This window comes from Leucopleurus acutus (assembly GCF_964270905.1).
Source record: "Leucopleurus acutus genome assembly, chromosome: 6".
In the NCBI taxonomy this organism is placed as follows: Eukaryota; Metazoa; Chordata; class Mammalia; order Artiodactyla; family Delphinidae; genus Leucopleurus; species Leucopleurus acutus.
In genome coordinates, this window is record NC_139149.1 from 107377417 (window position 1) to 107402358 (window position 24942).

The 24942-nt window shown below is 41.0% G+C and overlaps 1 protein-coding gene across 1 annotated transcript in view; it reads right to left on the reverse strand.

The window, feature by feature from the left end:
• Positions 1–24942, reverse strand: part of COL4A4 (collagen type IV alpha 4 chain) — a 138487-nt gene that overhangs the window by 97130 nt on the left and 16415 nt on the right. Inside the window, exons 2-4 of the mRNA XM_082841199.1 lie at positions 23803–23969; positions 20203–20245; positions 12122–12199 (exon numbers count right to left, since the gene is read on the reverse strand). Coding sequence (XP_082697325.1) covers positions 12122–12199; positions 20203–20245; positions 23803–23858 — 177 coding nt within the window. The 5' untranslated portion in view covers positions 23859–23969. The remainder of the gene's footprint in view (positions 1–12121; positions 12200–20202; positions 20246–23802; positions 23970–24942) is intronic.

Here is a 24942-nt window from a genome sequence, read left to right on the forward strand (position 1 = left end):
CAGTGATGGAGAGAACAATTCCACTTTCATTAAGTTATTTCATGTAAAAGAAGGAGTCAGTAAAAGAAAAAAAGACGATGTTTAAAAGTAAATAGTTGAGCTTACTAACTTATCAGACTACACCAGAATTAACTTCGGGATGAAGGGGCATAAATAACAAGCCCAGAAAAGACATTTCTATAACTACAGAATCATTAAATAATCACAGGAATTTTGCATCTTTAAAATAAAAAATTTTAAAGAAATAGTCCACTCCTACCCATGCACCCTCCACCCACGATAGGCAATGGACCACTGCACTGAAGTCACTGTAGCAAAAAGAAAAAATGCCCAGGGGAATGGCTGGCTTCCAGATGTGGGATCTCTGAATTTCTTTTTTTTTTTTTGCATGGAATTGCCTCTGTGGTTTCCGACTTTCTGTGAGAGACAATGAAGTCAGAAAACGGATTCACTAAATCCAGAAATGCCAATCGGCTTGACAGCTGAGGAAGCTCTGGCATGCCATGGGAAGCCACCAGGCCATCGTCTTCTACCCAAAGGCCAGGCTGACTCCGTGTCATCAGACCTGTTACACGCGCCTCCCCACTGTGGCTACAGGCGCACTGGCCTCTCGGGCCAGCTGTACAAATAAAGGATGGAGGCAATCGGAGTGGACATGGAATCCTACACCTGGCTCTCTGAAGCCGGAACATTCCTTTAGGATTCTGCCTTGTTAATCGTCTGTGTCAGGCACGTTTCTGGAGCTGGGCTAAGATCAAACTATTTTTATTTCACAACACTTGGTAGACGAGACCAACAGATATGAGGATATGTACATTTTTAAAACGCAAATCTCCACAAGAGCCTTTTGGGCTGCCACAGATCTGCTTGCCTCCAGGGCCCAAACCCTATGGGGAATGACAAAAATCTAAGAAATCCTTTGTCATTTTAGCAGTATGAGGATTGAGAGAAGTAGCTACAGATATACCATGACAAATGCACGTACAAACACACTTTTTGTGCAACTACTTCTTCCTATTTTTTAACCAGAGAATCAGTGCAAGGAAGTATAAATGAATGAATGAATGAACGAACAAATGAGTAAGAAAGATGCTTTTATTATACTAGTTACACATAAATTTCCAAATTACCCTTGGTCAATAAGATCATGACATTGATCATCAAAAGCGTCGCAGGAAGGGGAAGGTATTTCTTTATTAAGCTTGGTTATGCGCCTCCCAGTGTCCATACCTTTCCTCACTTAATCCAACCAGCAACACTGAGATTTTTATCCCTGTAGAAATGAGGAAAGCCTAGGGGGGTATAGCTTACTCAGACTGAGGTGCCTAGTGAGCTTGAGTTCATACCTGGATCAGTCAGTTTCTCTCCAAACCTCACCTCCTTCCACGGCATCATCCTGGCACCATGGAGGGTCCCTGCACTAAACCACACTCACGCTCTGCCTACCATGACATTTCAACTGCTTCCAGCCTTATCTTATTTGTAAACATTTTAAAAATTTTATCTTGATGTATTTTATTTTCTCTTATGAAGTTATTTTTGGGGGGGAAACAATAGTATTCATCAAATGAGTTAAAGACCTCCATTTTTGTGGTTCTCAAATCTAGTTTTCTAGTCCCATCCTCTATCTCTGTTTTCTAGAAACTTTCTTGAATCTTCTTCCCTGTAAATTTACACTCATCATCTCAGAGGTGAGCTCATCCCAGACTAGTTTCCCTGCCTTTTTCTTCCCTGACTCAGCAGACGGCAACTTGGTTCCTTCCATCATTTAAACTCCCCATGCAGCTGTCAGCTTTGGTGATCCCCCTTTCCCTCCTTATCCATTCTGTCCCAAGACCAAGCCTATCACATCTTTCTTTGAATTAAATCTCAGGTGTCGGTCTTTCTTTCATCCCACGTGGAGACCCTGGGTCGTGGTCTGGTCATCTCAGGTGCGGGACACAAGCACCTGCCTCCCCAGCTTCTCTAACTCCAGTCTCCTCCCCATTTCCACATGTAACTGTCAACTGACCTTCAGCCTTCCCTTTGCTGTGTTATTGCTTCCATCAACACCTGCAATGAGCACAGTCTACCTTCCTCCACCCCAGCCAACCCTAGTCCCTGTGTGTCCACACCTACACCCTCTGCTCCAATTACACTTGCGCCTTCTGTTTGCCTGAGGCAATAGCAGCCTTTGTCCATCGGTAGCTCAAATTCAACCTTCCTCCAACCAAAACTATGATGAGAGCAATGATGAAAATGATGATGACGATGTTAGCGTGCCCTTCACTGAGCACTTACTCCATTCTGGGCACTGACACAGCACTATGCATTCTTCTCATGGAATCCTTACACCCTTAAAGCAAAAAGTCATCCTGTATCTACTTTTTCATTCTGAAATGAGGAAGTTGAGCCTCAGAGAGATGAAGCAAGTGACCCAAGGCCACTTGGCTGCCACCTGGAGAAAGCAGAGTCATACATGCTTCCCTTTTCACCCCAGTCCTTATTAATCTCACTCTGGTACAAACTCTCATGCCCACCCTCAGACAATTAACATAATACCTAAATAGGCTCAGCACCTATTTTCCATTATTGTTTTGTGCACGTTACTTTAATATCTGCTTGGGGTGATGTCGTCCAGTAAGATTTTTGAGGCCAGGAATCTGTGTAAATTTTTATTACCACCTCAGCACCTTGGCTACTGCCTTACACAGTATAAATTCTAAACATATACTCATGGCCTTTTATTATTAAAATCAACAAAGAGGGCTTCCCTGGTGGCGCAGTGGTTGAGAGTCCGCCTGCCGATGCAGGGGACACGGGTTCGTGCCCCGGTCCGCGAAGATCCCATATGCCGCAGAGCGGCTGGGCCTGTGAGCCGTGGCCGCTGAGCCTGCGCGTCCGGAGCCTCCGCAACGGGAGAGGCCACAACAGTGAGAGGCCCGCGTACCGCAAAAAAAAAAAAAAAAAAATCAACAAAGAAGCCTTCGGCAGCACCCCTCTGCCTTTTTAACACTTGACTGTAATTCAACCACTCAGCCCCTAGGTGGCACTATAACATCAGTTAAACCCTCAAACGGGAATCAATGCGCAGCTAAAGAGCTGGTGCCTCCAGGGTCCTCCTGTATCACAGATGCAAGGACTGCTGGAGATCTAGAAGGATCATAAAATAAATAACAAAAAGGTTTAACTCAAAGAGTAGACAATCCAAGGAGACCGGACTGCAATGGCAGAGTATTTTCTGGTACCTTAAGTTCACCTCACTCAATGAGGGCATAAATTTGTCAGTTTAGCCTGTAGTAACGCTGACTCAGGATCTTCAGCTGTGTTTTTTTTTTTTTAATGGATGTAAAGTGAATACTATTTTTTTTCATAAACATAAGCAGGACAATAAGGTGGTCTTCCAAACCAGTCAGGTAAAACTCACTTATTAATGTCTTTTTATTCGATTAATAAGCTATATTTTCTGTATCTTTTTTTTCTTCCAGGTTCTTTTTTTTTTTTTTTTGGCCGTGCCACACGGATTTTAATTCCCTGACCAGGGATTGAACCGGCCCTCAGAAGTGAAAGCGTGGAGCCCTAACCACTGGATCACCAGGGAATTCCCTATGCTGTACATCTTAAACTTACACAGTGGTGTATCAATTATATCTTAGTAAAACAGTGGGAATTCCTGAGTCCCAGGTTCGATCCCTGGTCGGGGAACTAAGATCCTACAAGCTGCACGGTGCACCAAAAAAACAAACAAAAAAGATAAAAAAGATGTACAGCATAATGATTTAAGTCACATCACGAAATGACTGTCACAATAAGTGGAGTGAACATCCATCATCTCCTATGATATAGATACAAAATATAAGAAAAAGATGAGCTGTTTTCTTAAGAGGCAGCTTGGTGCAGTGGGAAAAAAAACACTGCACTGAGAACTAGAAGACACGGCTTTGCCACTGAACAATAAATAAGGTCCCCCACCTACTGTATAGCACAGGGAACTATATTCAATATCTTGTGATAGTCTAAAATGGAAGATAATCTTAAAAAGAATGTGTGTGTGTGTGTATAAAACTGAATCACTTTGCTGTACACCTGAAACATTGTAAATCAACCATATTTTAATTAAAAAAAAATAAGGTCACCCCTTGAGCCAGGTCATGGAAGAGTGGTTTTCCCATTTTTAGAAACGGCGTAACATCAGCCCAGCATCGCACACCTGCTGTGGGAACGGAACAGGCAGCGCCGAGAGCTCCTGGTCGGCGTCTGAGAAGCTTGAACCCAGGCGTCTCTCCCTCCCTCTTCCTTGCTCTGCTCTCCTGGTGTCCCTGCCCCTGGCCCTGGCCATGTTTTTCTCCTGCCTGTGTCTCCCGCGCTGGCTGCCCTTCCTCTGGGGGCAGGCGGGCTGGGTGGAATTGCCCCTGCAACTCCACTGGGCCGCCCTGCCCTCTTCTCGCTTTCTCTTGGGCAAACTTGTCCATCTCTATGGGGTCAATGACATCCAACTCTGAGCACCCCCTCTATTTCCCTCGCTCACCCGGACGCCCTTCAGGAGCCCCGGCCACACGTCCACATGCAAAGCTGGACTCAGGATCATCCCCCAAAACGTGCTCCTCGGCCACAGGCCGCCATCCGCACAGCTGCTCTCACGCCCCTGGGCGTCCTGGGCGCCTCTAACCCTAACCCCGACCACCCCGCATGGAGCCTCCTTCTCCCGACCAGTCTGCCTCCCAAACATTCCGACACCCATCCTCTCCCCCACCCCGCCCACACTCACGCCCACGCCCACGCTAAGGCACCGTGACCTCCACCGGGGCAGCGACGGCGGCCTCCTGACGTCCTTCCTAAGGTTGCTCCCACCCCGCACCACCATCACTGTATTCTCCAAAGAGCTGCCAGAACGATCTTCTTATAACGCAAATTCAACCTGTTTCTACTCTTCCTAAAGTCTTTCGAATCCTCTGCTTATTCTTCAGCATAAACTGTGTCTCTGCTTTTTCAACTGCATCCCTTACCACTTGCTCCCTCACCTGCAGGATCAAACCTTTCCGGTCACCTTTTGGTCCACCAAACATACCACCCCATCTCCTTCTCAATTCAGGGCCTCAGTAGGGGCTGTTCTCTCTGCCCAAACACTTGCAGTGGTTTGGAGGGTGGCCACAAAAAGATATGTCCACGCCCTAACCCCAGAACCCGTGCATATCACCTTAGGTGGCAAACGATGTGGTAAAGTTAAGGATTTTGAGATGAGGATTTTGTCCTGCGTTATCTATAAATGCCATTATATGTATCCTTATAAGACATGGAGGAAGATTTGAAACAGACACACAGAGGAGAAGCTGATGTGAAGATGGAAGCAGAGATGAGAGTGATGCAGCCACAAGCCAAGGAACACTGGCAGCACCAGAGGCTGGAAGAGGCAGGGAATGGGGGTCTCCCCTATTACCTATGGAGAGCGTATGGCAATGGCGACGCCCTGCTGGTGCACTTCTGGCCTCTAGAACTTGTGAGAAAATAAATGTCTGTTGTCTAAAGCCACCAGATATGTGGTCATTATTACAGCAGCCCTTGGAATGAACACACCATGCTTCCACCAGGCCACTGCTAGTTGACCGCCGGTTCCACCAGGTCCAAGCTTCCCTGGCACTGTCTACCACACACACAGGCCCCAGTGCAAAATCAAGGTAAGGCACCAAATATCCACCTGGGGAGGGCACCAGGATCTTCATCTGTGCTCTTCCCTGATGCATCCCAGGCACCTAGACCGCCCCACACCTGGCACTCATCAGGCACGCAGAAATAACGGCTGGGAGGTGAACCTGTCTCTCCTGCTGGAACCCGAGCTCCAGGCCACAGGGACTGTGCTCTTTATCCCCGAGGCCTCACAGCCTCGTCAGATGCCTGGCACACGGGGAACACTCAACGGCTGTTTGCTGAATGATGGAATGAATGAATGTTTATTTGCTGAGTGAACTGCAAGTTCATGTCTGTATGACAGAGGAGTAGCAAAAGAGCACCTTGGAGACATATGTTTCCCTGTGGATTTCCTGGCAACTTATTGAAAATGGCGTTTGAAAGGAGAAGTACACTTTTCTTTCCTGAAACTCTGTAATTCAGCATTTCAACTAGTTTAGTCGGAGGCTGCCTTTGCACTAGAGAGGTATTCTCAGAATCACAAACACCACTCCCTGTGTTCCTGCGTGGAATACGCCCTGCTTTGAGACGCGCCTTATTTCTCACCACCAACAAAGGCTGACTCCACTTTGGTAATGACCTTGATCCTCTCAAGTTCAGCCTAGCCCCACATTTGCTGAGCTCTGCGCCCGCCTGGCCACGGTTCACGCTGGGTCGCAGAGCTCAGCAATCATCGTTGCTATGGGATTGAACTCCACACAGGAGACCAAGGGTTCAGGCTGCAAATCACTGCCCGTTTAATGAGGTGACTGACTGGGGCAGAGATGCCAAAATCTACCTTCAGACGCCTCTGCAACTAGGATTCCTCAGTGAGGTTTTGTACACTTGGCCTGTTTGGTAAATAATACTGGCAAATTATTTAATGAAAGTAGCAGGCAGATATGAGCTTGCTTTCTCTCCTTTTTCAAGCACCAACGCTGGATCTAAAGAGACAGATTGTCAAGCATGCTGAAAGCCATGTTAATTAGTTGGAATTATTCCTCTGTATAGATATCAGCTATTAGTGACAGCTAATAGGCCAAATAATATAAAATGATAGGCATATATCCCCCCTCTACTCCCCCGGGTCTCCCATACCCTGTTCAGAAATACTTCCTCATGCACTGACATAAAAGATTCATTCTTTCAACTTCTGCAAGTTTTCTATTCTTCAAAATTTAAGCTTAATATTCATGACAAGGAGAACACTTTAACAAGCTAAACCAGTTACAAGCTGGCATGTGGCGGGTTGAATTCTACCAGGAAATTTGTTTAATTGTTAGGCACTATGTTTGTTTGTTTGTTTAATTCTGAATTCTGATGCCTTTACATGACAAGCACGCTGCTCTGCCTCTCATATAGTCCCCAAGGCTGAGGCCCCTTCCCAGGGCCCCTCACTCGGGTCACCTGCTGTCCCCTGAAGGCCGCTGAGTGTGTCAGCATCTATCAGAGAATTCTCCAGTAGAGACACAATGAGCTAGGGAGTTGGCGCTTGGAGGAGAAAGAAGCAGCAAGAAGAAGAAGAAATCAAAACCAAAACACAAAGGGGTGGTGACAGACCAAATGTGCCAACTTCTCCGCTGTCACTGGAACTTGCTTCTATCAAAATGTAACATAATTGACTTACGCAAACTTTGGGACATGAAAATAATTGCTCTGAACCATTTATCAGGCTACAGTTAGAGAGTGTACTAGAACACAGCTGTGTGAGTGATAAAGAGGTTGAATTCTAGAACTTTGTGTGCAAATAATTTAATGATATGAAAAATGTTAACAGTTAAAACTACCCAAGGAAATTCCATTCTTATAATGGAATGCAAGCTCTTAGGAGTGTGAGGGAGAAGTGAATGAAACTGCAGGAAAAATACTTGTATATGCTTTAGTGATTTAAAAGTCCCAAAGGAAAGACTGGTTTGCTGATGTGTGATTTTGGTTTTCAAACCGAAAAAAACTAAGACAGGCCTTGAGTTTTAAGCCATTTGACCTTCTTGTGTATAAAACTACCAAATTGTAAAGTTCTATTGACTTAACAGTTACTAGACTCCCTTGAATGGAAAACAATACAAATATATTTTATTCTGGAAAAATGTACAGAAGGTGTCTTTACTATCAAACTAGTTACTAAAGCAGAACTTACAAAAGGTCCCATCCTAGTCTATGAAGACATGTAATTTTCCCTACAAGAAGACCTCCATCAAAGAAACAGAGATTCTTCCCTTGAAACAGATAAAGAATAATTTAAAATCCTGCCCAAGTCCACCTCATTCATATCCTTAAAGAGGGACCATAATGATGTTTGGGTAAACGTTAGGCAGAGTCACAAAGTATTTTGGAAGCCATTAAATCGCTGTCACATGTGGAAAGTCGTGCCGCACATCACAGAACCACAGGGTGTTAGGGCTGGGAGGGACAGGACCAGCCCTCCAGTACAAACCCTTATTTACCAGGTGAGGGCTCTGAAAACCAAAAAGACCAGAGGGGTAATCCCCAGTGTCCCACACTGAGAATGCAGGATGCTACTGAACCTTTAAAAGGTCTGAGTACAGCAACGGTCATGCTCCTTTCTGTGGCTCAAAGTGCTTATTTCTGGCCCTACCTGAAATTCCAAGAAAATCTGAACTCTGTGAGATGGTCACTTACTACCAGGTTTACATGTTGTGTGTGGGAATAAAAGACGCGGAGGGGAGAGACTTCCCACTAATTCCGTTCCCGTTTCCCTCGGACTTGGCGGGTGTCCCCACATACATGCTGCATGTGGCCACCAGCTCAGGCTCCCAAATCCTGTCCAGGCTGAACTCTGAATTTTAAGTTATTGATTTATGTGTGTTTATTAACTACCTGTTAGGTGCCATCTACTGTGATCACCTCAAAGAAATACCAAAATAGGACCCCCTTCCCTCAAGGAGGAGAAACAGACATAGACAACTTCTATTTCTAGAGCATCCACGGTGGGCCGGGAGCCAGCATGAGCATCTCGCACACGTCCACACAGCCCCCTTTAAGGAGCATGGGCTGACGATCTAATCCAGAGGGTCAGACACACCCACACTCGAACCCAAGCAGAGCTCCAGGTCAGGGTACGAGAAGCATCACGGGAGGGAAGCAGGTTCACATGGGGGGACCCATCCACACCGGCTGGGACAGGCAGGAGGCCTTATGGGGGCAGCGTCTCTTCTGAGCTCCTTTGAGGAGGGCTCAAGATGGAGGCCGAGTGGAAGTGGGAAGGCTTTCCAGAAAAGGGTAGAGGTGGTACGTCAAAAATAAATAATAATATAAAATAATATAAAATAATATAAAATAATATATAAAATATAATATAAATATATTTATAATATATAAAATATAAAATTTTATATTTATATTTTATAAAATATATATTTTATAAAATATGTAATATATATAAAAATAATATATATAATAAAACACATATTTATAATATATTATATATTTATATATATTATATATAATATTAATATATAAATATATATTATATATATAAATTTATATAAAATAAAATAATATATAATAAAATATAAAATTTTATATTTTATAAAATATATATTTTATAAAATATAATATATAATGTATATATAAATAATATATAATAATATATAAAAATAAATAATAAATATTGAGTGATTGCTTCCTGGTGGTGAATCCATGATTTATTTTGTGCCTTCTAGTTTTCCAGTATTATCTAAATGGTCTATAATAAGCATATATGAATATTACAATAAAAACTACTATCATTATTCTTTTAAAAAAATAAAAAGGTAGAGGAGTGGGAATATTTAGATTATGTTCAAGGGAGAGTGAGTGGCCCAGCTGATGCAGCAGGAGACGGTCCAACGGGAGGTCACAGTGATTACTGATGAGAACGTGTGTTGAGGCTGGGCTGTGAGCCTCCAGCGGTACAGCGGTGAGATGAAGGAGCCCCCCCTTGGCACCTGCCCTTTGATGCATCCCAACTCCCCCTCAAACCCCAGCTTCTATCTCCAGTTGAACCCCTCACCCAGCCTGGCACCCAACCCTCGCTGCAGACACAGCAGTTTTGATTTGGGGCTGAACAAACCACTCACTCAGCCATTCAACCATACGAGAGGAATCATTTCCTTCTTAGGAAGGCCTGGCTGTTCCACTCACGGGCTATGCCGCCTCGGGCAGAGCCTCAACCCTCGGAATTCGGTACGTTCCTATCTTTATAGTGCACCTTGAGCTGTCACGGCGGCTCGAGAGATGATGTGCAAGTTGGCTGGTCGCCTCCAAACCACCTGCCGGGTATGCACAAGCCACGTTCCCAAATTCCTAGCTGGAAAACATCACCAGCAACCTGTGCCTTCACAAAGGACCCGTCTGTGCCGGGAAGGGCAGAGGTTGGCGGTGCTCCGCACACAGCTCCCCCTGACCACCCAGAAGCAGGGACGCAGACAGCAGGGCAGGGCGCAGCCCACCCCCGTGAGCCCTCCTGACCCACGGCGCTGAAGACTGTGTGATGGGAGAGACAGAGCATCCTCTACACGTGCAAATGCTTACGATGGTTTTAGGGCCCAAGGACACAGAAGACAAAGCACCAGGCAGGTAAATATGAGAAAGCTGGGCAGAGGAAACTGCCAGGCTTGGGCAGATTCAAGCCGCCACTAGGGCTCCCAAAAGTTAAGGCTAAAACTGGTGTTTGAACCTGAGTGTAATCCTGTTCTCATTGATCACGGGGCAAACTCGGGGGCTGAGACCAAATACCAGGAGGTGGTTCCTGCCTCTTCCACATACTAGCAAGTTATTTAAAATTCTTGTAAATCCAGATTCCTTGTACTGACCAATGGAAATACTGGTAATAATCCTACTGGCCTCGCAGAGTTGCTGTAGGGTTAAAGCAGGGTTTCTCAACCTCGGCACTACTGGCGTTCGAGGATGGCTAGTTCTTTCAGTTCTTTCATGTGGGGCCGTCCTGTGCATTGTAGATATTGAAGGGCATCCGTGGTCTGTGACTCACTAGAACCAGTAGCACCCCCCCTCCATCCAGCTGTGACAGCAAAAAAAAAAAACGTCTCGACATCATTAAATCAGAGGCCCACACCTAGCCGGCTTCATCAAAACAACTGTCCCTCTTTGTTTTGTGGTGTCCCCATCCCATTCCTGCCACGGAGCTAATCACTACATTCTTCTTGGGCCTCAAGCTCAAAGGGTCTTAAAATCTTGGCACGTTTATAGGGACAACCTCACACAAACGCCAGGCTTTTTTCCTGAGTATTGTGTCCATTGACATGAAAAAAGCTAAAGCACTTCTGCTCTTTTTTAGGGTCCTAACTTTGTTTGCTGGAAATGCAGTTTTTAAATTGTATCATGAAAGTGGCTGGGAAAAGCTCAAGATAAATTCTGATCACCAAAATTTTATTGAAGAAGAAACAAATCCGTTTAAGTAGAAAGCGATCTGCCATAACTTCAGCTCAACAAGGTAGCTGCTTACAGCAAGAACACAACGAAGGACCTGCACATGTGTCACACAACTCGTGTGACGATAAAGCAATGCTGTGGGAGAAAAAATGGTCCTTTCTCTCAGAAAGGTAACATTTCACCTCCTTGTTGACTCATCTTGACTGATTTGTGTTTTTTGAGTGTCACACACAGCCCTGTGGGATCGATTTGGACATGTTTCAAAACGATCACTGATCTGACTCAAAAACTGTCCAAAACTTCTGAAACATACTCTTTTCTTGGAAGATTGTGGGAGTATTTTTAATCAAAAGGATGGTTTGATCTAATACTCCAGCACAGATGAGTTAGTGCCTGCCAACTGCTGCTGTCAGAATATACGAGAGAGGTTCATAAATAAATGTGTAAGAGACCCTATATACTGTAAGGATTACTGTGCATCTCAGGGCAGAGAATCGGGTGTAGTCATCAAGAGCACCGTCCTGAGTGGACTTAATTGCTCTGTGCTGAAGTCTTCGACACTGCAAAGATGGTACCATAAGATGGGAAGAGAGTTGTTGTGTGGGATCAGTGAGCTAAAGCATTTTGAGCACATAGGACAGTGCCTGGCACATAAGAAGCACATGATAAATGCAGCTCTCACTTCGATTACAGAACACTATTCCACGGGATTTTAATAGGTGCTGTCCAAAAAAGAGTCATGTGGTCAAATGTCTGGAAACACTACTTTAAACAAAGTAAAATAGGTTTTTGTTTTTTTTTTTAACTCACTGCAGAATTTCTCAGACAGAGCCTTTAAAATGTTGATATACAACATGAATATCAATAATGGCGACCCGGCATGGACCATTTGCACCAGGATCCTTTCTGTACAAGGTGATTCTACAAAATTTTAAGTGAACAAAACATTATTGCTGAGAGTGGGTAGAACGCTGGACGGAAGATTTCTAGAACTTATTCATCTTGCGTAACTGAAGCTTTATGCCCTTTGATTAGTAATTTCCCGTTTCCCGCTCCCATTTCCCATGCTGATTTTTACATCACTTACCCGAGACCCCTTTTCAGGAAAGCACTGGCAAAGAGAGCAATCTCTTCCCCCGCAGGGACCAATAAACTTCTTTCCACCCTAGAAAGTGAAGAATATGCTTTAGTTTACCAGTATTCATCACCTCGATGGGTACATGGTATATACCTTATAACAAGCACTGTTGGTTTATCTAACTCATGAGCATGTCACAGTATAATTTTACCTCTGAAACTGTGAAAAGACTAATATTGATATATAAAAAGGCAAAAAACTTACATTGTGGCTTGATAATAAAAGAGTTGATGGTTACGTGAGCAGGATAAAAGTTTATGTGAGCCAGGATTAAAAAAAAAACTCCTTCTGAAGCTACTCTGCTTTAATCAGAATCTTCTGCAATCTCTCTCTCAGTAAGATTTCTTTTACCAAGTTGTGAACAATCTTAGAATGTTAACTATGTAGTTGTGTACACAACTAGACACCACAGTGGTGTCAAGTTTAAATTATAAGCTTGGCTTTTTTTCAATAAGACCCTCTTACTTTATCTCCAAGATCAGCTAGGGTAGGTGTCCCACAGGGAGGCCCTCCTGGGTCAGAACTGCAGTCATAGCCTTGGACTCGGATTAAGATTCTTCTTCCTACAATTTGCTCCAAGATGGCTCCCTCTAATGTGTGTCTCAACCAGAAAGCTCTTGGACTTGAATAATTTGAGCACTTTCCCCACTTTTAGCTAGCTTTTCTTCAACTCTCTTTAGAGAATGACCCCACAGTCGCATCTCGTCTTAACTTTAACACACACACACACACACACACGCACAACGCATGCACGCCCCGTGGGAAGAATCAGCCCCTTTTTCTCACAAATTCTATGTATATGGTGAGTCATCAGTCACTTCAATACAGTAGTCCCAGAGGAACTGTTTCCATAAGTAGATCCTTAACGACAGCCAGCATCGTGCACCTGCAGTGAAAATGCTCTGAGCATTTGTTCACAGACAGGGGTGCATGTTGAGAGGGAGGATGTGGTAAAGCAGCTCTTGGTGCCAGGAGTCGAAGGTGTGGACAGGACCACACGCTTCTATAACCGATAGATCTCTTAAAACTAACGACACTGTAGACTTTAGCCTTTAGACCAACATATAACGGGGAAACATAAAGCAACTGAACCAATATGTACAGTTCTGATAGAAGATATATATACATAACTATACAAACATACTTATGTACATAAATATACATGAATATACATATGTACACATGAAATACACAAATGTATACATACGAATGTATATGTGATGGGAGGGAAAGGAGTCTGAGCAGCATTCCTTTTTCTTTTCAATCATACCATTAAGACCTCTTTTTTCTTGAAAAGTATGTGCAGACACAATAAAAAATCTTTAACTTAAGCATTAATAAAAAGGACATCTTTATAAACATAATGCTTATGGGTCATTAAAAGTATATAAAAATGCGAACCTTGACAAGAGCCAAGCAATCAGAGAATTTAAGTTTACAAAAATGTATTTGAAGTTTCAGAAACATATGCCTCTCGAATTTTGAGGAACCCTGTTATCTATAAATGCAGAAACAATAAGTTCAAAACCTTGATTAGGTAAAAACAATTTTTTAAACGCTCAGGGCCAGGTCAGGACAGCATGAAAGCACTTAAAATAACTAGGCTGAACACTCGGGTTCATTTAAGGTTGGGATTCATTACTATGTGTTCAGTGAAATATCAAAATAACCAGAGAAAAAAGAAGGTCGGTTGATTAGATGGCTTGAAAATAAAGGCAAGTTTGTTTTTTTTTAACTTAATTGTGCCAAGCATCATTGAGATGTTTGTAGCAAAATTAAATTTCAGACAAGAATCAGTTTAAAGTAGATTAGCAGAATTCTAATAAAGGAACACATGTAAAGCTTTGACTTGGACCAATAAAAGAAAAAAGCGAGGTGATTTCAGTCCCTACAAAGTTCTTCTACATCAGACATATCCCCAAAAACATCACTTTAAAGGGGGGGGGCATTTATAGAGGAAGAAACTGCACCTCAGAAACAGATTGTATAATCCCATTAAAAAGAGATCAAGACAATATCTTAGACAAGTCAACATCCAAAATATAAACCACATTCACTGGGAATACAGTGGCATTGTCAAAAACCAGTGTCATTCTTCTTCAAAGAAGAGATATTATCTCAGATATTTTTAAACAAATATTTGTTGCATAGAAAGTTAAAGAAAATATTTTATTAACTTCCAGATTAGTAATCAGTCTTGCATTTTTTACTTTTATTGGGGTTTTTTGGCAAAACAAATAACATATGCACATGATAATTCAAACAGTACAAAATAGTGTAATGGAAAAAAGATATTTTATCTTCCAACTCTGGCCCCCGGTTCCCTCCCCTAAAGGTAATCGCTCTCTTCAAACCCGTGTCTGGGCATTTATGAGCATATTTACACAATGATCACACACACACACACACACACACACACACACACACACACTTTTGGTGATTTTTGTCCTTGTTTTATTTTTACCCAAATGGTATATTTCTTTGTACCTTGCTTTTCTCACTTAATCATTCTGAATTAATACATATGTCTATCCACCAAACAAAGTACTATTTAATCAGTCCTTATTGATGGTCATTTGATTATTTCCCTTTTTTGCTATCAAACACTACCTTTAAACTAATATTCTTGTGCATATACCTTTATGCATAAGTCAGAATAAATATGTATGATAAATTCCAAAAAGGGAAATTGCTATGTCAACAGGCATGTGCATTTAAAATCCTGATAGATAATGCCAAATTGCCTTTAATAGAGATTGCATCTATTTATTTCTCTCCCTTTAAAACCCACCTACAGTATAGCCACTCTCTGTGTGAAATCTCTAGAATCTTCGCATACCAGAATTTGGTAGGAAGGTCCAGGATAGAATAATCTTTGGTTCAGGAGTTATATGCACTTATATGAGACATAAGTAACAAAGGAAGTAAAATTTAGTGCTCTGTAGACTTTTGTAATAGAAAAAAAAGAATGTAATATAAAAGAAACTTAGAAAAGTCAGATAAGAGAAAAAATAATTCACACACAAATATTTCAGTATGTTTCTGTTCATTATTTGAGGTGATTCTCTGAAATGCCTGAGAACTAAGTTGGGCAAATTTTATCATGCCCACTTCCCACAGGAGAAAACTGAGTCTTGAATAGGTTAAGAGATGAATCAATGGCAAAGCCAAAAACCTAGGGCGTCCTATTCTTTAATGCATGTGCTTTTGCTCCTGACTAAAAGGGAAAGGAGAATGCATGGCAACTTTCTATTTTGATTCACTCTGCAAAGACCTATGATAACTTGAAATCACCGAAGTTGGATCGGGTGGATCCAAGCTAGCGGACGGATAGACAGACGTGTGTTCACTAGCGTGATTTAAACCAGTCTGGCTTTCTCAAGATGAACCTGACTAAAGGCTGCCTCTAGTAGGATTTCCTAGACATGTCTGAAGTTGGGTTTAATAACTTAGATTCTCTAGAGAGGAGGCAGAAGAAAGAGGGCTTATTACGGAATGTTCTAGGCTTATCCTTCTCCAGAATTAAAACGTTCAAATTTAATCTTATACTTCTTGATTTAATCTTGTAATGGCCTGGCTGCTTCCTGCCCACTCTGAAAAAAGTTTTGAAGAAAGGGTTATATTATAAAACAAAAAAAATCTCTAATACCTATGCAATTTGGTAATCAGTCTTAACTGTAGAATATAAAAGAAATCTTAGAGTTCATCTAATCCAACACTTCATTTTTACAGATGAGAGAATAATCCCAGAGAGTGAATTGTTTAAAAGTATAATAAAGAAAGAAGAATGAACAAAACCCAAAGGTTTTCATCATAAAGGAAGGAAATAAATCATAAAGATCAGAGCAGAAATAAATGAAATAGAGACTAGAACACAAGAGAAAAGATCAATGAAACTAAAAGCTCATTCTCTGTAAAGGTAAACAAAATTGATAAACCTTTAGCCAGACTCATCAAGAAAAAAAGGAGAGGGATCAAATCAATAAATCAGAAATGAAAAAGGAGAAGTTACAACTGACACTGCAGAAATACAAAGGATCATAAGAGACTACTACAAGCAACTATATGCCAATAAAATGGACAATCTATAAGAAATGAACAAATTCTTAGAAAAGTACAATCTGCCAAGACTGAACCAGGAATAAATACAAAATATGAACAGACTAATTACAAGTACTGAAATTGCATGTGTGATTTAAAAACTCCCAACAAACAAAAGTCCAGGACCAGACGGCTTCACAGGCCAATTCTACCAAACATTTAGAGACGAGCTGACACTTAACTTTCTGAAACTATTCCAAAAACTTGTACAGGAAGGAACACTTCTGAACTCATTCTATAAGGTCACCATCACCCTGATACCAAAACCAGACAAAGATATCACAAAACAAGAAAATTATAGGACAATATCACTGATGAACACAGAGGCAAAAATCCTCAACAAAATACCAGCAAACCAACTCCAACAATACATTAAAAGGATCATACACCATGATCAAGTGGGATTTATCCCAGGGATGCAAGGATTTTTCAATATCTGCAAATCAATCAATGTGATATACCACATTTACAAACTGAAGAATAAAAACCATACGATCATCTCAATAGAGGCAGAAAAAGCCTTTGATAAAATTCAACATCCATTTATGATAAAAAAAAAACTCTATAGAAAGTGGGCATAGAGGGAACATACCTCAACATAATAAAGGTCACATATGACAAACCCACAGCTAACATCATACTCAATGGTGAAAACCTGAAAGTATTTCCTCTAAGATCAGGAACAAGAAAAGGATGTCCACTCTCACCACTTAACTCAACATAGTTCTGAAAGTCCTGGCAATCAGAGAAGAAAAAGCAATGAAAGGAATCCAAGTTGGAAAAGGAGTAAAACTGTCACTGTTTGCAGAGATGACATGATACTATACATAGTAAATCCTAAAGATGCTGCCAGAAAACTACTAGAGCTCGTCAATGAATCTGGTAAAGTTGTAGGATACAAAATTAACGTACAGAAATCTCTTGCATTCCTATACACTAACAATGAAATATCAGAAAGAGAAATTAAGGAAACAACCCCATTTACCATAACATCAAAAAGAAAAAAAATACCTATGAATAAACCTACGTAAGGAGGCAAAAGACCTGTACTCTGAAAACTATAAGTCACTGATGAAAGAAATCAAAGATGACACAAACAGATGGAAAGATATACTATGTATTTGGATTGAAAGAATCAATGTTGTCAAAATAGCTATACTACCCAAGGAAATCTACAGATTCAATGCAATCGCTATCGATTTACCAATTGCATTTTTCACAGAACTAGAACAAAAAAATGTTTAATTTGTATGGAAACACAGAAGACCCCAAATAGCCAAAACAATCTTGAGAAGAACGGAGCTGGAGGAAACACGCTCCCTGAATTAAGGTTATACTACAAAGCTACAGTAATCAAAACAGTATGGTACTGGCACAAAAAACAGACATAAACATCAATGGAACAGGATAGAAAGCCCAGAAATAAAACCATGTACTATGGTCAATTACTCTACAACAAAAGAGGCAAGAATATACAGCAGAGAAGAGACAGTTTCTTTGATAAGTGGTGCTGGGTAAACTGGATAGCTACATGTAAAAGAATGAAATTAGAACATTCTCTAACATCATATACAAAGATAAACTCAAAATGGATTAATGTGTTGGTGGGAATGTAAATTGATACAGCCACTGTGGAGAACAGTATGGAGGTTCCTTTAAAAACTACAAATAGAACTACCATATGACCCAGCAATCCCACTACTGGGCATATACCCTGAGAAAACCATAATTCAAAAAGAGTCATGTACCAAAATGCTCATTGCAGCTCTATTTACAATAGCCTGGAGATGGAAACAACGTAAGTGTCCATCATCAGATGAATGGATAAAGAAGATGTGGTACATATATACAATGGAATATTACTCAGCCATAAAAAGAAACGAAACTGAGCTATTTGTAATGAGGTGGATAGACCTAGAGTCTGTCTTACAGAGTGAAGTAAGTCAGAAAGAGAGAGACAAATACCATATGCTAACACATATATATGGAATCTAAGAAAAAAAAAAGTCATGAAGAACCTAGGGGTAAGACGGGAATAAAGACACAGACCTACTAGAGAGTGGACTTGAGGATATGGGGAGGGGGAAGGGTAAGCTGTGACAAAGCGAGAGAGAGGCATGGACATGTATACACTACCAAACGTAAGGTAGATAGCTAGTGGGAAGCAGCCGCATAGCACAGGGAGATCAGCTCGGTGCTTTGTGATCACCTGGAGGGGTGGGATAGGGAGGGTGGGAGGGAGGGCGACGTAAGAGGGAAGAGATATGGGAACGTATGTATATATATAACTGATTCATTTTGTTGTAAAGCAGAAACTAACACACCACTGTAAAGCAATTATACTCCAATAAAGATGTTAAAAAAAATGGATTAATGACCTAAATGTAAGATAGAATACTATAAAACTCCCAGAGGAAAACATAGGCAAAACACCCTTTGACATAAATTGCAGCAAAATTTTTTTGGATCTGTCTCCTAGGGTAATGGAAATAAAAACAAAAATAAACAAATGAGACCTAATTAAACTTAAAATCTTTTTCAAAGCAAAAGAAACCATAAACAAAATGAAAAGACAACTTATGGACTGGGAGAAAATATTTGAAAATGATGCTACTGATAAGGGATTAATTTCCAAAATACATAAACAGCTCATACAGCTTAATATAAAAAAAAGCCAAACAACCAAATAAAAAATGGGTAAAAGACCTAAATAGACATTTCTCCAAAGAAGACATACAGATGGCCAAGAGGCACATGAAAAGATGCTCAATACTGCTAAGTATCAGAGAAATGCAAATCAAAACTACAATGAGGTATCACCTCACACCAGTCAGAATGTCCATCATCAAAAAGTCTACAAATAGGGCTTCCCTGGTGGCGCAGTGGTTGAGAGTCCGCCTGCCGATGCAGGGGACACGGGTTCGTGCCCCGGTCCGGGAGGATCCCACATGCCGCGGAGCGGCTGGGCCCCTGAGCCATGGACGCTGAGCCTGCGCGTCCAGAGCCTGTGCTCCACAACGGGAGAGGCCACAGCAGTGAGAGGCCCGCGTACCGCAAAAAAAAAAAAAAAAAGTCTACAAATAATAAATGCTGGAGAAGGTGTGGAGAAAAGGGAACCCTCCTACACTGCTGGTGGGAATATAAATTGGTTCAGGCACTATGAGGAACAGGATGGAGGTTCCTTAAAAAACTGAAAATAGTTACCATGTGATCCTGAAATCCCACTTCTGGGTATTTATCCAGAGAAAACTCTAATTTGAAAAAATACATGCACCCCAATGTTCATAGCAGCACTATTTACAATAGCCAAGACATGGAAGCAACTTAAATGTCTATTAACAGATGAATGGATAAAGAAGATGTGGTAAATATATATATATATATATATATATATATAAAATGGTATATCAGCCATAAAAAAGAATGAAATCATGCCATTTGCAGCAATATGGACGGACCTAGAAATTATCATACTAAGTGAAATAAGCCAGAGAAGGACAAATATATGATATTGCTTATATGTGGAATCTAAAAAAAATGATACAAATGAATTTATTTACAAAACAGAAATAGACTCACAGACACAGAAAACAAACTTATGGTTACCAAAGGGGAAAGGAGGGGAGGGATAAATTAGGAGTTTGGGATTAACATATACACACTACTATATATAAAATAGATAACCAACAGGGACCTACTGCATAGCACAGGGAACGATATTAAATATCTTGTAATAACCTATAATGGAAAAGAATCAAGATATAGATAGATAGATAAACAGAATCACTTTGCTGTACACCTGAAACTAACACAATATTGTAAATTAACTATACTTGCATTTTTAAAAATGGTTACAAAAGTATAATAAAAATGATTCATTCAATACAGTGAATTTTCAACATGCAATCAGAGCTCATTAATGGACTTACCCCATACGCATGTTGTACAGAAAAGAGAATAAGTACGAGCAACCTACAAAAAAGCAAAAACGCAGATTAATTTAAACTGCTGGTTTTAATGCAAAACAAACTAAAAAGAAAAAGAACACAAGAATTAACTCCAGCAACCTTTTTTTTTAGTTTCCAATAAGGTTACTGTCGCCAGTTGATTGTCCCAAGCGACAAGATAAATGTTATCCTCTCTCTGGATATCATCACTACATTTCCTCCTTTTAATCAGTCAAGTACTCACAACCTTTGGTGTGGTCCTCATTGTGCTGGGTGCGGTGGGGACACTTGGAAGGTGAGACCTGGATGGACGGATGATTGGAGGGAGACGACTCTCATAATGAAAACTAGAGGAGAGCTGGAAGGAGGCAGCCCTGTCCAGGAACTGCTGCAAAGACTAGTGTATCCTGGATGCTGTTAAGTGGAACCAGCCGGAAGGAGGGAGGATGGAAGAAACCTAACCGGACTGGGGAGACGGTTTGGGAAACAATACGAACAAGTCAGGGGAGAGTTAGGTAGTTCAGGGTCTTATAAGTGAGGCAGAAATCCAACTGGGGTAACATCATTATTATAGAGAAATTTTAACAGGAAAGATGCAACCAAAAAAAGACTGAATGTGTGTGTCCTACCCCAATTCATATGTTGAAATCCTAAGCCCCATGTGATAGTATTAGGAGGTGGGGCCTTTGGGAGTATTAGGTCATGAGGGTGCAGTCCTTGTGAATGGGATTATTCCCCTTCTAAAAGGACCTGGAGAGCTCTCTCTCAGTCCTTCTCCCATGTGAGGATACGATGAGAAGCCAGCAGTCTGCAACCCAGGAGAACGTCCTCACAAAAACATGCCCATGCTGATAACCGGATCTCAGACGGTCAGCCTCCAGAACTGTGAGAAATAAATTTGCATTGCTCCTAAGCCCCCCAGTCGATGGTATGTGTCACAGCAGCCTGGAGTGACTAGGACAACCACTCAAAACTGCATATGTCTGCCTCGGGCTTATGACTGTCCAAGAGCTTCCACATCCGTCATCGCATTGAATCCTTAAAACAGAGCTTGGATGGGAGGAGAACTGGGGCCCAGACTCGGGCTGTGATTTCTCTGCCACCCTTGTCCCTTTTTTCGTGTAGAGCCTTCTCCTCTCTGAAACCTCCTGTCCAAAGGAGGCTTATTTCTCCATCCTCGGCTCCTTTTTCTTGCATTGAGATGCTGATAAGCATTACAGAAACCTACAGAGCTGTGCCTCTGCGTGAGACCCAGGCTAGGAGATGGGAGACTGGGAGTGGGTCCGGCCCACACTCACTGGCCTTCACACTAAAGTCCCCCTTCTCCGCGACCCTTCTCTTGGAATTCATAACAATTCCAGTATAGGCCAGGGTGGCATTTCAGTGTAGTAATGGAGTAAATCAGAAAAGAAAAAGGGGAAAGACATGTTAAATAGAGGGAATAAACTGTTTTAAATCAAAAAGTATTTACAACAACTGTTGTTTAATCAGGTCGTTATCCCTTTGGACATTTGTAAATAAGGACAGGTTACATCTTATAGCAATTTTGGCCTCCGTATATGTAGTCTCATTAAAATTGTAGGCAGCGTAGGTTTTTCCACATTTTACACCAGAGCAAACTGACTCAGAAATGTTGGATAACGTGCCCAAAAGGCTGTAGGCAGAGTGGCTGGGAGGTGGCACTCGGACAGGTCGGAATCCCTGTGACTGTCCCTTCTCCCCCCACCCCATCCCCCATTTGTTCCTCCCGCTGCTTAATATATTTAAAAATAAGGCAATTCCTTTTTTTTTAATACAGCAGGTTTTTAAAAAAATAAGGCAATTCTATTTTTTATGTTTTTTTTTAAATTATAGTTAATTTACAATGCTGTGTTAGTTTTAGGTCTACAGTAAACTGATTCAGATATATATATACACACATTCTTTTTCAGATTCTTTTCCAATATATATTACAAGATACCGAATATAGTTCCCTGTGCTACACAGTTAAGTCCTTGTTGATTATCTATTTTATATATAGTAGTGTGCATCTGTTAATCCCAAAGTCCTAATTTATCCTTTCCCTCTCTTTCCCCTTTGGTAACCATACGTTTGTTTTCTATGTCTGTGAGTCTGTTTCTGTTTTGTAAATAAGTTCATTAGTATCATTTTTTTAGATTCCACATATAAGCAATATCACATGATATTTGTTTCTCTCTGTTTGACTTCACTTAGTATGATCATTTCTAGTTGCATCCATGCTGCTGCAAATGGCATTATTTTATACTTTTTTATGGCTGAGTAATATTCTATTGCATATATCTACACCATATCTTCTTTATCTATTCATCTGTCGACGGACACTTAGGTTGCTTCTATGTCTTGACTATTGTAAATAGTGCTGCTATGAACACAGGGGTTCATGTTACCTTTTTGAATTAGAATTTTCATCTTTTCCAGATATACGCTTAGGAGTGGGGTTGCTTTTTTTTTTTCTTTAAAGAACAATTCAAAATTAAGAGTACTTTGCAGTTTGCTTCACGTTCGCGCCAAATAAATAAGACTTGGCTGCATTTCTGAAAGAATTGCGTCCTCCCTCCCATCCCCCTCTCTCCCTTCACTGCCCATCACTACATATTCATCAGCTCCAAAACTTCTCACATTTTTCACTGTTTAACATTTCCCTGTCTTAATTCCCCAAATTTCTTTTAGTCACCTCGAATAATCTCATATTAGTTTCCTACTGCTGCTGTAACACATGACCACAAACTCAGTGGCTGAAAACAATACAAATTTATTCTCTTATGGTTCTGGAGGTCAGAAGTCTGAAATAGGTCTCACTGGCAGAAGATCAAGGTGCTGGCAGGGCTGTGCTCCTTCTGGAGGCTCCAAGGGAGACTCAGTTTCCTTGCTTTTTCCAGATTCTAAAGGCTGCCTGCATTCCCTGGCTCACAGTCTATTCCACCTTCAAAGCCAGCGGTGACCAGCTGAGTCTCTCCCTTGCTGCAACCCTCTGACCTCTGCTCTTTTCATCACATCTCCTTCTCGACTCTCACTCTTCTGCCTTCCCCTTTTGCTTCTAGGGACCCTTTTAATTATACTGGGCCCACCCAGATAATCCAGGATAATTTCCCCATGGCAAGGTCAGCGGATTAGCAACCTTAATTTCATCGACAACCATAATTCCCCCTTGCTACATAGCAGAGCACAGTTCAGAGGCTCTGGGGATTAGGGTGTGGTCATTATTCTACCTACCCCACTCATGAAGTGCATTGTCCTAACTCTCCTAGTTATAGGGACCCTGCTGCTCTGGACATATGAGAAGGTTTTTGCTATTCAAACCCAGTGAATAGGAGAGCAAGAATCTGTAGCCTTGTGCATCCTCCCACTGGGTGATCATGTGGGTGCAACTGGCGGAGAGGAGAGAGGACTGCTGTTTAATAATAAAAATGAATCACAGAATGGCAGCAGGCATAATCCATAGATTTCTGGAACAACTGGGCTTTTGGACATGTGAAGCATTCAGATAATTTACACCTGCAGAACCAACCTTTAGGGGAAATTATTAAATAAAAACCAGTGATCGTACTTGAGGACACTCACCAGGAATCTGTGGCCAAGGGCTTGATCCACCTGAAAGAGCGCCTTACCAATGCCATGTGCACGAATTACTTCATAGTCAAATCTTGGTACTTAAAAAAAATTCTGCCACTCTTCTCTTCCAGAAGACTCTCATCTACAAGTGAGGTTCTATGTCCTGGGTTTAAAGTCTGTATATGTTAAATATAAATATATCTCTTAAAACAGAGTATGCATTATAATGTTGAAAATAATTACTTTCATCATTCAGAGTCAGGGATGGAAATATTTTCTAAAGGGGAACTTCAACAGTGTTTTGACATAACAATCTTTTCTTAGCAATGGTTAAACTGAATACTTAATTTTTAATTCTTAGAAGTAAAAATATTCTCAAATTCTTTACAGCATAAATATATTTTTGAGAAATGAAAAGATATATGTATGTAATGCTTGTACAAAAAATATTGCTTCATTTTGCTAAGGAGAATTTTCTTCTATTTAATCTTTCCTCTTAAAAATCCAAGCTACAATTCTTTCAAGTGCTATTTTTATTTTTTGAAACTAAAAAGGAATCCCCTAGTATGGAAATACACATTTTGCCTACATACAGCAAATACATATAAACATGTTTTTACGTAAAATCGTACAACATTCTGGCAGGTCATCAAAAAGTTAAACATAGAGTTACCATATGACCCAGCAATTTCATTCCTAGGTATATACCCGAGAGAACTGACAACGTATGTTCACACATAAACTTGTACATGAATATTTACTGCAGCATTATTTGTAATAGCCAAAATATGGGAACGACTCACTTCAACTGATGAATAGATAAGCAAAACGTGCTACATCCATACAATGGAATACTATTCGACCATAAAAAGCAATGAAGTACCAATCCGTGCTACAACATGGATGAACCTTGAAAACATTATCCCAAGTGAAAGAAATCACATACTGTATAATTCCATGTATATGGAATGTCCCGAATAGGCAACTTCATGGAGACAGAAAATAGATTAGTAATTATCAGGGGTTGGAGAAGGGGAGAGTTGGGGTGATGGAAATGTTCTGGAACTGGACAGTGGTGATGGCTGCACAACATTCTAAGAACACTAAAAACCACTGAATTATAAACTTTAAAAGAGTAAAGATGGTGTG